A 15,300-nucleotide genomic window follows, 5' to 3' on the forward strand; every position below is an offset into this window, starting at 1 on the left:
GAGAAGGAAAAGGGGCTGGAGCTGGACATGGATATTTATAGCACAGGGACACTGATGCTTATAGGAGGCAGCCGCCAGGCATGTCCTTATCAATAACACTCTAAAACCCCAAATACCTTTAAATGCAGTCACCTCCCCTGTCTCTTTTAGGAAAGATGCATCTGAGGTGAAATTAAATCACTTTTATGAGAGGATCAAAGGGATCACTCATAGGGCTCTTCTATTCATGGACACAGTAAATGCACAAGTTGGATCACTTTTCAGAGTCGACATATCTCTCATTACAACATTTTTTCCATTTCTTGTCTATAGATATGTTGAACTGTTGTATAGGCTATACAAGGGGGGCATAAATCACTGACACTGATATAGGCCACTGATGTAAATGACACATTGGTTGTAAAAAAAAAAAAAACACAGTGGTTGACAAAGCCATATGACAATTTTCTTTTTTTAAACTGCATTTTAAATTTCAGCTTTATTTACCCTGAGGTCTAAATGGGCAAAAAGACTTTAATTAGCCTACTTAATGTCTTTTCTTACTGGTTTTACTATTTTTATCTTCTTTTACTTCTTACTGTTCTTTTATTTATGCTCTTTATTTATACTCTTATCTCGTATTTATGCTCATATCTTAACTCCTCTTATGTTTTAACTTGGTAATTTCTTATCTTACTTACTTTGTCTATTTATGTTTCATATTTATATTTACTTTTTATTTTTATTAATATTATAGTTTTGGGTTTTTTGATCCTTTAACCACTTGTTTCTATTTCTTTTACTGCTCTTACCTTCTTATTGCTGTTATCTTTTTATTTATTTTTTTCCCCAGCTCTTTTAGTTTCTTACATATTTTTAAATCTTTGGTTCCTCTTGGTCTCAGGTTCTTGTGTTGCCTGGGTTCTTCTCATGGTTCTTCATGTTGAATTGTATTTAATTATTTTTAGTATTTTGCATTTGTTATGTTCTTGCTGTGGTTAATGTTCTTCTGTGTTTGGTTTAGCTTGTCAAAGCACTTTGTAAACCTGTGTTTTTAAAAATAAAGTTATTATTATAAAGTTATTATTACTTTTTCCTTCTCTTTAATGTCGCACAGCTTAATGTGTAAAAGAAGAAGTAAGAGTTTAACTGCATGCTGTAGCCTTCATGCTTTGTGCAGGTAGAAGACAGGCCAGCTGACTGAAGCTGGAGGAGGGGCAGAGAGGCAGCACGGTTAGCCCGACAGACGACCAGCTCCACCGCAGTGAAGCTACGACACAAGCCGCTGCTGCAGCTTCAGTCCCTGGCAGCGACCGAGCTCACCAAGCAGTCTCGTCCACTGGTACAGGAAAGACTAAACAGTGCTTTTGGAAATTCTGAGCCGCAGAACGAAATGACTGCTGTAATTTATTGTTAAAAAAAAGTTAAAAAATAAAGATGTCAATATTACCCTTCACTCCTCCAATCGTGAAGAGGCTCCTCGGCTGGAAGAAGGGAGAGCAGAACGGGCAAGAGGAGAAATGGTGCGAAAAGGCTGTCAAGAGTCTTGTGAAGAAGTTGAAAAAGACGGGACAATTGGACGAGTTGGAAAAAGCCATCACGACTCAAAACGTCAACACGAAATGCTTAACCATACCCAGGTAAAGGAAACACACAGAGCTAACTAGCTGTCTCCTTCTGAGCTAAGCTGGCTAGCTGATGACAGCTAACGATGCTAGTTAGTTTGAGCTAATATTAGAAGCCTAATGCTTTTGCCAGTGGGAGGTTTTCTTTTGTTGTCGTGCCGGTGGTGACTTTGACATGTATTCGCTTTAGTATTGTGGAGAAGATGAAACGTTTTATATTATGCAATTTGATATCAATTGCACTGATATTTAGCTTTAGCTGGTATGGCTAAAACAGGCAAACATAGAGGAGCTAACATTAGCTGGTTAAACCTCTTTAGTTTAAACTTCTAATTTGTTTGTGAAAATTAGATAATAATAACATGATTTATCCGCTACCCATCAAAGCATTTACATTCAAGTCTGTGTTGTTATGTTGTAGCATCATATTGTATCCAGATTTAGGACAATATCGTTAATCTCTCTCTCTCTCTCTCTCTCTCTCTCTCTCTCTCTCTCTCTCTCTCTCTCTCTCTCCCTCCTTCTCTCTCTCTCTCTCTCTCTCTCTCTCTCCCTCCTTCTCTCTCTCTCCCTCCTTCTCTCTCTCTCCCTCTCTCCGTCTCTCTCTCTCTCCCTCTCTCCATCTCTCTCTCTCCCTCTCTCTCCTCTCTCTCTCTCTCCCTCTCTCTCCCTCTCTCCATCTTTCTCTCTCCCTCTCTCTCTCTGTCTCTCTCCCTCCTTCTCTATCTATCTCTCCTCTCTCCCTCTCTCTCTCCCTCCTCCTCTCTCTCCCTCCTCTCTCTCTCCCTCTCCATCTATCTCTCTCCCTCTCTCCTCCCTCTCTCTCTCTCCCCCCTCTCTCTCTCTCTCCATCTCTCTCTCTCTCCCGCTCTCTGAGCCAAACTCAACAAACTAAATGGATAACAAAACACACAACTGTGTTTATTTTGTTATGCAGAAAATTGAACATGTACATGTTGAACTTGTGCAACTGACTGTTAATAAAAGACATATCGATATATATCGAGTATCGCCATTCAGTGAAAAAATATAGTGAGTCATAGAGTCGTCTTAGTAAGGTTACTGACAGTGAACCTACCCTGTCAGCAGGAAATCTATCTGTAAGCTACATAAACAAGTCTGACCCAAGTTCATGTGTGATGAAGAGGAGGAAACGGTCCTCTGACTCACTGAGGATGTTTAGACTTGAGTGGGTGAACTCGAGGAAAGTTGGATTTTAGTTTGGGATTCTTTTGGGATCACCATCTGTAACTTGTAGTTTGCTGATATTTGAGGCAGATTCTTTTGTTAGTGCCATTTTTCTGTGCACACATGTTGTATTGATAGTGGTCCGAATGAGCCAACAAATGTTTCCCTACAACAACACGCAGTGACTTCTCTTAAAGATAATAATCCTGGAAAGTCCTTTTTCCCCCCAGTAATATTTAATCAGATAGCTTGTCGGGTCTAATTGCTTATTAAAATAGGATTCCCCATAAAAATGTGTACAGAAGCGAGCCCATAATTGTCAACCTAAATTAAACCTTTTCCTGCTAGCTCAATGGACGGTGAAGGTTCAGAGTCTGTGGGTATAGAGCATGTAGGTTTACAGAATAACAGCTGTCTTACTATCCAAGGGGAATACAAAGACTAAGTGATTCTACGCTAAAGTTGCACAGACTGATTATTGCCTTTATTACAAAACATACAGTAGAGAAGTGACATTAGAGGATTAATGGAAATAAAATAAAATGCAGTAACATTTTTTTCTGGCTGGATTGAACTGGGGACATTGCATTAAAGCATGTAATATGGTTTTGACTGCTAAGCTTAAATATTAGATTTGTCAAAAAAAAACTAAAATTAGAAGTTCGTATCAGTCAATCTTTGTGTCTGACAGGTCATAAGAGAGAGAGAGAGTTGGCAAATCACAAAGACCAGACATAAACAGGGTCAATCTCTCCAAAGGCAAAATAATGCTGACCTCAGCTGACCCAACAGATACGCTCTCATAACCACAGTCCGAACCCCTCTCTTCTTGGTCACTTGAAGCTGGAATTGCACTGTGCTGTTGGGCTATGCTGTGAAGATGTTTCAAACTATTTAGTTATCGCACTGCTCAAACTTCACACAAACTTTTAGTCTGTCTTGGTCCCACTGGTTATTTATTAGTCTTTGATTTTTATTTCCAATAAAAGCTTTGTTTATGTCGAAGCTGCATTTCAGGTTTTTAAAGACACAAACATTTTTAATTGCTTGAAGTGGCTGTTTATCTCAAAGGAAAATAAAATTCAAGAATGAAATAGGAAAATATTTAAAGAATATATAAAGTGTATCTTTTTTTGTGACAAAAAGCAATGAGTACAAAGAATAATTTTTGACTTGTCTGACATCAGTAGAATAGATCAACTCTAACTTCCTAGCCAAATGCTTTTGTCTTGAAGTTAGTGTTGATCTATTAATGACTATAAAATATATCAAAGATTATACTACGCAGTGTGCATCATATTTTAAAAGCATGACATCAACTGTAATCAAAGCATTGATAAGAGCGGCACATAGATTTATAACGTTTAACATTCATATTCCACTACATTCTTTTGGGTGATTTCTTCCCTCCCAGATCTTTAGATGGGCGTCTTCAGGTCTCGCACAGAAAAGGTCTTCCTCATGTGATCTACTGTCGCTTGTGGCGCTGGCCAGACCTCCAGTCCCATCATGAACTGAGGGCTGTGGACCACTGTGAATTTGCCTTCCACACTAAGAAGGATGAGGTCTGTGTCAACCCATACCACTACCAAAGGGTGGAGACACCAAGTAAGTGCAGTAAATTGCTACATGATTCAAATGACTGTATTTAAGATAATGTGTTTGCTATGTGGTATTCAGTATAGAACTGGTCCTTAATAAAGGTATGTGTATGTCTTCAGTTCTGCCCCCTGTTCTAGTACCACGGCATGCAGATATACCCGCTGAGTTTCCAGCTTTGGATGACTATAGCCCGTCTATTCCTGAGAACACCAACTTCCCCGCTGGCATCGAGCCCCAGAGTAATTATATTCCTGGTGAGAAACATAGTGTCACTATTTCTACGCAAGAAACTTGATGTCTGTAAGCTCATATTGTCATCATCCTTTATTTTATGCGTGCTTAAATTGGAGAGAACTGTCCAGAAATGGCGGTGGTTCTCTTAGCACCTATTATTACGACTTGTAGTCAAGACATTGAACACAAAAGGGAAAATGACTGTAGAGAAACTTTCTTGCAAATACTGATGTCATTTTATTTTTTGCCTCTCATGTTCGAGATTGGTGTAAAATGAACAAAGGAATCAGCAAATAACTTTTGTTAGGTTTCATTTACTTGTTTCAGCAGTCAAAATAAATTAAATCCTCACGTATGCTTTAGATCAGGACTGGTTGCCTAACTGTTGTCTGTGTGTGTTTGTCACAGAAACTCCCCCACCAGGGTATCTCAGTGAAGATGGTGAGACAAGTGATCACCAGAACAACCATAGCATGGACACAAGTGAGTAATGTGAAAAGAGACTGCTCTATTCCAGCTCTAAGAGTTTAAACTATGATGCTTGAACCAGTCCTCCTCTATCACTGCTCTATTTCAGGCTCACCCAGCCTGTCACCCAATCCTGTGTCACCCGCAAACAGTAATCTAGGTAAGAGAAATCTAACAGATTGGCTTTATTAACAGCCTGATGACTAGTGGACTATTTCATTGTTAGTAATAAAACAACTGCTGCTGCTGTAGTGATCATGCTTTTCATATGAGTGTAGGACAACACAGACAGTCAGAGTATAATATCTTTGTAGGGGTTCACATTTTGAGAGACAGATGAGCAGCCCACAGAAGCAGTGGACTTAGTCTCGGAGGCTTAGCCTCAAGGAAGTAACAGTGAGTATGGTATCAATGGTGTCTTTGTCTATGGTCTGTTCTCATCTGTGGATGGCTCAAGGTAAATTAATAATTATTTCAGGTTATTCTATCTATGTGGAGAGCCACTTGGAGGTCATTTTTAATAAAATTAACATTTACATCATGTCTTTGCCGGAGACATGAAGGTCGTGGGAAAGAGCTATTGAAAAGAAATTCAAGAGAGATTTTATCAGCGATGAGCATCTTAACAATAAATGGTTGTACATCCACAAAGCAGTTTACCTGTTCTCAGGACCCTCTTTAGTCTTTATTCATTGACATGACTGGGGCTTGTATGTGCATTAATGTCTCTCCATCTCACCCCCCACCAGACTTGCAACCTGTGACGTACTGTGAGTCTGCCTTCTGGTGCTCTATCTCCTACTATGAGCTAAACCAGCGTGTAGGAGAGACCTTCCACGCCTCCCAGCCCTCCCTAACAGTTGATGGATTCACAGACCCCTCCAACTCTGAACGCTTCTGTCTCGGATTGTTGTCTAACGTCAACCGCAACTCAGCGGTGGAGCTCACACGCAGACACATAGGTCATTTTCATTTGTTTTTCTTTTATATTGCCACATTCGGCAGGCAGTATGTACAGAGCAACAATATTCTCTCTTCTCTCTCCAGGACGAGGTGTGAGGCTGTACTACATTGGAGGAGAGGTGTTTGCAGAGTGTCTGAGTGACAGCGCCATCTTTGTGCAGAGTCCTAACTGCAACCAGCGCTATGGTTGGCATCCTGCCACTGTCTGCAAAATACCCCCAGGTTAGCATGAGTGGATACACACCAACACTCGAAGCTATCAGACGCAAAATGACCACCAGTTCTATTGACGTACTGACACTGACATTTTTTTCTTTGCTGTACTACTAAGTCTCACAATGATAATTTTTTTTGTAGGCTGCAACTTGAAGATCTTTAATAACCAGGAGTTCGCTGCTCTGCTCGCACAGTCAGTCAACCAGGGCTTTGAGGCCGTTTACCAACTCACCAGAATGTGCACCATTCGGATGAGTTTTGTCAAGGGCTGGGGAGCTGAGTACAGGTAATTTCAAACTTCAAACTTGTTAAGATGCCTAATGCATTTTTATTAATTCATTTTATAGGTTTTTGTGTGGCATGCTATGGTGTTCAACATACTGAGCTCTCAAACAAGAAAAAAAAATAAGGTTTAAAAAAAACTTTTCTGTAGATTTCAGCAAACTCGTTATTGACAGAAATATTTTTATGTAATGTTTTTAAAGTTTATGTCCCTGTTGGGGCTATTACAATTGGTGTTTTTAAAATGAAAAGATCATCATTGTCACTATCATTAAGTGCATAGTTGTTCATGAAAGAGCTGGGTCTTTAGCTTTTTCTTAAAGGTGCAAAGGGACTTGTGACTTGTAAAGGTTGGATCAGACACCTTTCAATGGCAGAGCGTAGTGGGTGGGAGGGAACGTAGACCTGGATGAGACAGTTAAGGTAAGGAGGAGCCATTTTTGTTGCTGTTTTGTAAACGAGCAGCAGGATTTAAAATTTGATGCGAGCATAAACTGGGAGCTCCCTCCACTGGATCTTACACATTGTGTAAGACACACAGCACTGTGTCTTATGACTTCCACCTAGTCTTCCCTGGGTGGCAATTTTTTTCCTTAAGCAGTTTCCACTTAACTTTAAGGTAAAAAAACGGCCTATAACTTTTGGGATGAAGAATGGGGAGGGGGGTTATGCTCACACAGTAGCAGACTTGGAAATGGGAGAGGTTGATGGGAGAGGGTGCAGCTGTGAGTTTGCAAGAGAGGGTTGAGTAACAGATGAAGAATGCAGCAGGCATGCAGTGGTGAAGGGGACACGGAGTGGGGGGTGAACACATTTCAGACACCCTCAGCAAGGGTAATTCCCAGCGGTCCAGGAGTGGTACGGGTTATATTTCTGGCACCAAACACCTCAGAGAAAAACATCCCTGATTGAAACTTGAATGACTTCAAACAGCCTGAAGAGTTGGCTTCAGTGCTGGCGATAAATCAACTAAGACGTGAAATACACTTCTGCATCATTGTATCAACCATTATTAAATAAAATTAATGATTAAATGTGTTGAAGTGATTTCAAACATGACCTGGTATGAACTATAATGCACTATGTTACCTCTCTTCTTCTCTGTACCCTGCAGACGTCAGACGGTGACCAGCACCCCCTGCTGGATAGAGCTGCATCTCAACGGCCCTTTGCAGTGGCTTGACAAGGTTCTCACACAAATGGGCTCTCCAAGCATCCACTGCTCCAGTGTGTCATAAAAGATGCTCATGCTTTACAAGGAACCTTCCTTCACATTGACACTCTAATACACATAGGAAAACTCAGGCGTATCTAACTGATAATAAGGAAAGAGACACCATTCATTGAATCTATTATGACCCTCCTCCCCCCGCTGTCAAACATTTCGCCTCACCTCTGTAGCACTTTCCTTAGTTCCATTTAGTGTCTTCATCTGATAACTACTTAAGAACTTCTACATTGTTTCATGTGTTTAACAGGCAGCCTGTCATTCAGACATCATGTCTTGTTATATTGTTTTAGAAATGAAAGATGAAAAGTATGGTACTGGTTCAGTTTTGTCATCTATTTAAACATTTCAAAACAATTTTGATTCTATGAATTAGCTTTTATTATGACGACGTTGTCATTACTTGTGGTTCAATCTTAGTACCACTGCTCGTTATCATTGAATCAAGATGCTTATTTATCAAGGAACCATAAATTAACAAGGAAAAGGTCATAATGGGTATTGATTAAATAGAATATTTTTTAATTCAAACTAAGTACAAAGTACTTCTTGCCCTTATTGATTAATATGTATTGAAGAAAGTGTTGATTCTTTCATTAATCTTGTAATAGGTATTGTATCTATTTTAAACAACCCAAACATATATTAGCACCATTGTTTGTTGACAAGAACACTTGTATGAAAACTATTTTGCTTAGTGAAAGAGACATTTTATAAGTTATTTTTGCATACTGTCCTGCATGGGAATATATTTTTTTTATTGCCTCAATTTAATTGTACATAAATATTTATAGCTTGTAGTCATATTTTGCTTGAAACATCAGACCTGACTGACCTCTGGCATGAGTGTACTCGCAAGAAACTTTTGCTTTAATGACCCAAACCGTGGTCTGCTTAAATGCTGGCTTTTAAAAACCTGGGTCAACTGGTTTCTTATGTGTAACACAGGATTATTGTTCTAGCTTTTACTGTTATTTCATGATAGGGACTTAGATTATGATAAAGTAGTTTTGATCATCAGTGATTGGTTAATTTAGGCATTGTCTGACTTCAGTTTGTTTCATCCATTGATGACACGTTGAGTGAAAACAGACGCTGGTCTTTTCACGAATGGCCATCTATGAGCTAACGTTATTATACTATGCTCATGTTGGCTAAATGATGCACTTCAAATTGACTGTGTTTTTAGGTGTAACGCTTTAGTTCTAGTGGTAGTTTGCTAGTCCAGTAAATGCTGTATGCTACATGTACATTGCTACAATATTGTAAGGCATGTGTGATTTACTTGGTGTCATTGTTTCTGAAGCCACCATCTTTAGCTTGCACTTAAGCACAGTATAAAAGACTGAATCACCACGTTATCTACTTAACACAAAGACATTGTACTAAACCAAAATACAGTGTTTTGCATTACTTGAGGTAGTTAGTGAACTGGTATTAGCACTTGTGTTCCTTGATTTCTTTAGTTGGTGGTTTTCTGTTCCAAGTCTTATGTACATGTTTTTTCATGTAGCCAAATATTTGTTCTCAAATGACCATTGTTTTGTTATCTGGGAAAAATGAATAAATTGCATCTGAGAAAAAAAAGTTCTTTTTTTGATCTAAAACAGAAATATTGAACCCACGGGACTTACATTCCAATTGCATACTGCTCTCCTGTAGTAAACGCATGTCATCATGAAACTGATGATTCAACCACAGGGCACTCTTTACGGTTGTAGGTTCTGCAGCTCCTCAAATGTTAAGACAACATTTTTTTCCAATCCCCCTTAATGTAATGGCAGTAGACAACGGCTGCAGCTGAACCGGAAATTTTATTTACTGCAGAGGTATTCCATAGTAGCATAATCGTGATCCTATTTTTCTTATCTGCAGAATGATAGGTCCTCTATTTACCCGTGTAGTAAGCTGTTTTGTCTTCAAAACAAACAAGTCACTGACAATGGAGAGCAGAAAATTGAAATCACACGTTTTTATATTCATTTAACAGAATGTAAATTAAATGTGTCACAACTCTTCTAGGGATAAGGCACATTGTGTCACTTGCAAATATATGTGACAACTGTACCTAAAGGACATACACATCAATCAAAGTATCTATGATTTAATTTTGTTTTGCCAAATGCAACACTATTGTGTTGAGGTTCACTTAAGGTTAGAAAGGGACCCAAAGGAGAAGACTGAGGGTCAGGGCCACCCATTGGCTCTCTTCTCTCCTAATCAAGATATTCAAAGGCTTCTGACTAGTATTGCAATCATTTCATTTAAGGAACTCTAAACATGACTATGCCTACAGTACCATCTGCAAGCGTCTCCACTTTCCAAGTGCAAGAAGTGAGTGTAAGGACGCTGGATCTCGTGGGAGTCCCAGGAAAGAAAGAGAATCAGGAAAAAGAGACTGAGTCACAGGAAGCTAATTTCAGCTTTCTTCCCCCGATGATAACCCGTCAATCTCATCGTCATCGCCACCGATGGCCATCCAAAACGCTTTTGCTACCTGGAAAGCAGATTAAGTATAAATACTTTGTACTAGAGCTTATACAAAATACATTAAGGCAATTGACAGTTTGATTTGTACATTTCTTTCTCATATTGTATGACAGTTCACCCTCTACACTCAGCAAACTTATATCACTATAAGGCCTGGAAAATAAATTACAAAAAACAAAGCTGGTAGCATCACTGCCACATACTTAAAAGACACAACTGACTAAGATTCAAGAGCTTTTTGTATTCATGTTTTCAAATGTATCAATAATCACGTCCCTGAACTTCTCTCCAGAAAGACAGGACAGAGACAGTTGAAGCATGGTGAATGGAAACTGTCACAAACATCATGGATCTACATTTGGACAGTCAGATTTCTCCATTAAGGATCATTAATGCTGGAACACATGCAATAAAATAAATTATTTCAAAACGAAGGTCATGTGCTTTCTAATGGCGACCAGAGCTGTACTTTATAGATCGTTATATTATAAAATTGCAATTCATATTGGTTTATAGAATTGATGTATCATTATATTGTGGTATTTCATAAGGTTTATATATATATATATATTGTTGTGCTTTTATATAACTGAATGTTTTTATTTTATACACTGTATACTCAAAGGCCCAACTAAGGACCAGAGATGGGTATTATCAAAGCTATAAACTCTCTGTGCAGCCCATCAGTTTCATCTTCTGTGTTGAAACTATGTCACATCATTTATCATCATCACTTCATTAAGTTAAACTGAAGAGTGTCACAATACTTTTGTGACAGTCTACAACATTTTTTAGGGTAATTTTTTTTTTAAATGAACATGGTACACAAAGTTTGAACATAAAACGGTCCTAGTCTATATCTTGTAACGGGTCAATACAGTTGCTTACCTTCTCTGCATGAACCTTTCTCTGCTCATGAGGTAATGAAGAAGCTTTATCTGCAGGATTCAATCGTAAAAAAAGGAAAGAAGAAATAAATCATATTACATCAGCTTTACAAATATTTCAGTGGCAACACTGAGAGCAAAGTACAAGCAAGCCGTCAATATGAGGGTCTAAGGAGAAGGTTATTTTATGAGTTACCTTTCATCTCTTTTAATTTGGTAAAGAGGCGTTCAAAGTTATCCACATCCGCATCACCAGCCGTGAGATTAGCAAGTTCCTGAATGTCCAAATCCGTCATTGCATCTGAGAGAATCAGAACAAGTGGATATTAATGTGATGCAACTCAACAACATCATCTATCATCATCAAATGTTTGTTTGTAGTGAGGGGAAAGGGGCTGGGAGGAACAACTTCAGTTGTGAGAAAAATAACTTGAAATGTAAGAAAAAACACATTTCACCAGATGTTGTTAACTTACCGACTACAGCGTCTCCCCGTGTGTCTGTGTTAGTACTACTTTCTGTATGGTCAGCCTCTTCACTAACAGGTGAGCCCTCTACTGGCAGGCTGGAAGACTGCTGTGGAAAAGGAGCAACGGTGAGCATGCATCCTTGAAAACTAACTAACAAATTAAAAATTCCTTAAAAAATGTATCATTATTGTTTCAAGAATGAAGTTACCAAATACAGACACTTAGACAAAAATTAACAAGTGAGGATTTTTTCCCCATTAAAAAGGTTACAAAATAAAAATTCAAACTGACTGGTGGATCTTGGCAGCTGCGTGGGTTGTTATGTCTTGAGGCCACCAAACTACTCATAAGACCAAAGCCTCCATTGTGCCCTATTAGAAAGAGATATAAACTGTCATATTTATTTTTACATACACAGAGATACAATAAAAAGGATGGAAAATTGCTAAATGTTGTTATATTTGCAATGTCATCTCACCATCCTTCATCTCTACACTGGACCACACGTTGGCATTGAGAGCCTGCACAATTCTCTTCACTCCTGTGGATTCTGGAAAGTCATCTTTAAAAAAAAGGCAACACAAACAGTTTGAATGAGAGGGCAAAAAATAAAAACTTCAATGATGAAACATTTGATTTTCCCATTGTCACTGTAATTTCTTCTCTCTGAAAACTCACCATCCTCATCTGGCAATTCCTGTGGATTGAGCTCCACCAGCTCAAACGCATGAGCCAAACACCACTGTTGTGCTTCATGTCTGGTGACACCTACAATAAGAAAATGACACTTTAGATGTTATGAAGTACACCACAAAATAATATCCACATGCTTCTTGCTTTTATACAAAGCTCCAGAACTAACCATTCTCGCTGACTCTGTCACACACCAGAATGAGAACCTCTGGAGCAAGATCTTCCACCACTGATATCCAAGGCTGAAGCTTTTCCAGACCATCCTTCTGCAAACACCATACACATATAATATACGTTACAAATATATAACAATTAAAAACTATTAACTCTGGAATCATTAAACCTCTGGACTCTATCCTGGCCATTTGTGGCCACTTCACTTTCTTTTTTTCAACCATTTTAGATGTGTTAATGCATTTGGGCTGAAATTTCTCAAGGGTCTGGACTTTTGCCTGATAATTAAATTTTCAATTTCAACACTTTAAATATATCAAAAATACACTGTATACATGAAATACTACCTCTTGGGTCTATCGTGGCCACTTTTGGCCCATTGACACCCATTCAAACCACATGTTTTCATCCCTTGTTATTTACAGTATAAAATAATACAATTTTGGTAAAATGGTAAAATTACATCATTAGCATATTGTGATCTAACAGGAATTTAAAGGGTTAAAATTCTGAATTTGAATTAAATTTTGGTTTTCATGACAAGGACTGAAGCAAATTTAAAAAATCAAGTGGTGAAAGTGGACAAATCCTTTAATAAAAAATATTTTTTATTGCATTTTGCAAGTTTTTCTGTCACTGCACAAAAAATAAAAATGCATTGAAATCACTGTTGCTGTTAATAAGTTACATATCTCAGACTGTGCTACTATATATATATATATATATATATATATATAAGAAATACCAGTAGCATTGAGAATATATGATACAACTGATATACTGATACAACTCTGCTGTCACAAGGACAGATACAAGAAATCTTTCTTGCCGAAGGCCATAACTCTGTACAACAGCTCACCTCATGCGAGCAGAGAACTGTCATCATGATAATATCTGTCTCTCCATACTGTAATCTGTTCTGCACATGTTAAATTTACAAATTATCCCTGCACTCATGTTCACTTCATTTGGCTGTCTACTCGCCGTCATATTGTATAGTTTCTGCTTATTATATGTCTACACTCATGCACTTTAACTTATGTCAATACTGTTCATTTATGACTCTGTTTTTGCACATTTACATTCAATCTTTCATATTTAATCTTCCTATTTAAGACTAGTAATGCTTAGTTAAATCCTGGTTGTATATATTCACATTCTTCGTTTTGATATCTTTTTAGTACTTATTTACTTTATAGTTAATATTATATTATGTTTAGATTTGCTAACATTGTGTTTTTTACTCATATTGTGTGTTTGGATAACCTGCTGCTGTAACGCCACAATTTCCCAGTTTTGGGATCAATAAAGTCATTCTATTCTATTCTATTCTATAATATATAAAATTGTCAACGTTGAGGTTGTTTTCCAACAGGTGCATTGTGCAAACAAACTGGCATTTGAAGGGTTGAAAATGAAAAAGTAATGGATATTTTATACTTTATGACAAGCACTGATGTTAGTTAAAAACATTATGTAAAAAAAAAAAAAAAACATACAAAATCTAAAAAAAATTACTGAATCAGTCTGTTAGTGGAACAAAGCATGAGGGTTAAAGTAAAACGTAATATTGAGTCACTTACTGCTGAACTGTCAAAGTAAACAATGAAAGCCTGCATGGACTGAGCAATCTCTGAAGACATTTGAAAGGTGCTTGGTACAACACATAGCCTGACATCTGCTGTATAATATTTGTTGTTGATGGTCCAAGGATACCAGGCTACCGACTCTTCTTTTTTGACTGGCTCCGGTAAATCCTTCGTACTGAGGATCTCTGAAGAGAAAACACATTTATTATAAAAAAAAAAAGAGCCAAAACGTTTTTATTATTTACTCTGCTTGCCTTCAATGTGACTGTCTACCTGTATAAATAAGATGTACTTAACAATACACAGGCTTACAAATGCCTTAAACGGAAAAAGAAGTCCCTTAAGGAGCTTGACAAACAGATAATAAAACCTTTAAGTGTGAAATATTCTCTGTTATGCTAAGTACGTTAGCCTCGTTCAACGTTAGCCCTTCAGCTAATTCGTGCACTGTAGCTTTAGCTTCACTTACGTTCTATCAGCTCCTCTTCTTTAAAACCACGATCACAGCTGGTGATGAGCACACATGGAATAGGGATCTCTGTGTCTTCGTCGGTAGTTGACATTTTTTTTTTTTTTAAATAATATCTGGGGCAAAGATGGTCTTGCAAGCTTAACGTTATGATAACCAACTTCCCCGACCTTTCCACTTTGACTGCGACGTCACTTCCGTTATATTAAGAAGAACGTGAAAGGTATTTCTTTTTTTTTCGCGAGGAATTAATTATTTAATATGGGTACTAATCATAAACCGTGAAGGTGCTAATATATAAAATAAAATAAAATAAAAATAAAAATAAAAATGGTAAGGTTGTTTGCGTTGACTTCGTTTCCTATTAAGTAACCTACAGCTACTAATGTTTAAATGTACATTCAAGGTTAAAACGAAGTAAAAAAAAAGATATTTGTTGGAATTTGCATTTACCAATTGTAAAGTTTATCATCTGATCCCAATTTTCGCAGGTTTGTCCCGTTTGTCCACAGCACAGGTCAACGCCTGACAGCTCGTACTCGGGGGTAAAACAATTCTAGTTCTTCGTTGACTTCTTCGCGTCCTCTCGTTGCCATAGTTACCGAGCACAGTTTTAAGACTTACAAATTATGGTCTTGCTCTATGGTTGGTAATAGTTGTTGAAATAAGCTATTACAAGTCTCAACCGCGAAACATGTCATAATTAAATCCAACAAAAAACAATGTCTAAAACGCCTAAAAAT

The 15,300-nt window shown here is 37.8% G+C and overlaps 3 protein-coding genes across 4 annotated transcripts in view; 2 read left to right on the plus strand and 1 right to left on the minus strand.

The window, feature by feature from the left end:
* skor1b (SKI family transcriptional corepressor 1b) overlaps positions 1 to 15,300 on the plus strand; it is a 136,258-nt gene that overhangs the window by 49,072 nt on the left and 71,886 nt on the right. The window lies entirely within an intron of this gene.
* smad3b (SMAD family member 3b) lies at positions 1,220 to 9,372 on the plus strand. The gene is made up of 9 exons (XM_061035455.1): positions 1,220 to 1,619; positions 4,207 to 4,400; positions 4,514 to 4,648; positions 5,037 to 5,111; positions 5,206 to 5,256; positions 5,846 to 6,058; positions 6,144 to 6,281; positions 6,417 to 6,561; positions 7,672 to 9,372. Exons 1-9 carry the CDS (start codon positions 1,417 to 1,419, stop codon positions 7,793 to 7,795), a joined length of 1,278 nt encoding a protein of 425 aa, XP_060891438.1. The 5' UTR covers positions 1,220 to 1,416; the 3' UTR covers positions 7,796 to 9,372.
* On the minus strand, positions 9,743 to 14,739 carry aagab (alpha and gamma adaptin binding protein). 2 transcript variants are annotated; one of them, XM_061035457.1, is made up of 10 exons: positions 14,558 to 14,739; positions 14,083 to 14,273; positions 12,495 to 12,591; positions 12,311 to 12,400; positions 12,111 to 12,194; positions 11,924 to 12,003; positions 11,639 to 11,735; positions 11,359 to 11,463; positions 11,164 to 11,213; positions 9,743 to 10,282 (listed from the first exon to the last, which is right to left on the minus strand). In XM_061035457.1, the coding sequence occupies exons 1-10, from the start codon at positions 14,649 to 14,651 to the stop codon at positions 10,205 to 10,207; spliced, it is 966 nt and encodes a 321-aa protein (XP_060891440.1). In that variant the 5' UTR covers positions 14,652 to 14,739; the 3' UTR covers positions 9,743 to 10,204. The 2 variants fall into 2 exon arrangements, with proteins under 2 accessions (XP_060891440.1, XP_060891439.1); XM_061035456.1 differs by having other exon boundaries at positions 11,639 to 11,738.

This window comes from Labrus mixtus, chromosome 4 (assembly GCF_963584025.1).
Source record: "Labrus mixtus chromosome 4, fLabMix1.1, whole genome shotgun sequence".
Taxonomy (NCBI): Eukaryota; Metazoa; Chordata; class Actinopteri; order Labriformes; family Labridae; genus Labrus; species Labrus mixtus.

Bases quoted from the DNA above. Each gene is read 5' to 3' on its own strand.
- smad3b (XM_061035455.1), top strand. From the start codon at position 1,417: ATGTCAATATTACCCTTCACTCCTCCAATCGTGAAGAGGCTCCTCGGC. The intron at 1,620-4,206 runs GTAAAGGAAACA...CTTCCCTCCCAG, and splicing joins AAATGCTTAACCATACCCAG to ATCTTTAGATGGGCGTCTTC. The intron at 6,562-7,671 runs GTAATTTCAAAC...TGTACCCTGCAG, and splicing joins GGCTGGGGAGCTGAGTACAG to ACGTCAGACGGTGACCAGCA.
- aagab (XM_061035456.1), bottom strand. From the start codon at position 14,651: ATGTCAACTACCGACGAAGACACAGAGATCCCTATTCCATGTGTGCTC. The intron at 12,401-12,494 runs GTTAGTTCTGGA...TTCTTATTGTAG, and splicing joins TGACAGAGTCAGCGAGAATG to GTGTCACCAGACATGAAGCA. The intron at 11,464-11,638 runs GTAAGTTAACAA...TGATTCTCTCAG, and splicing joins ACGGGGAGACGCTGTAGTCG to ATGCAATGACGGATTTGGAC.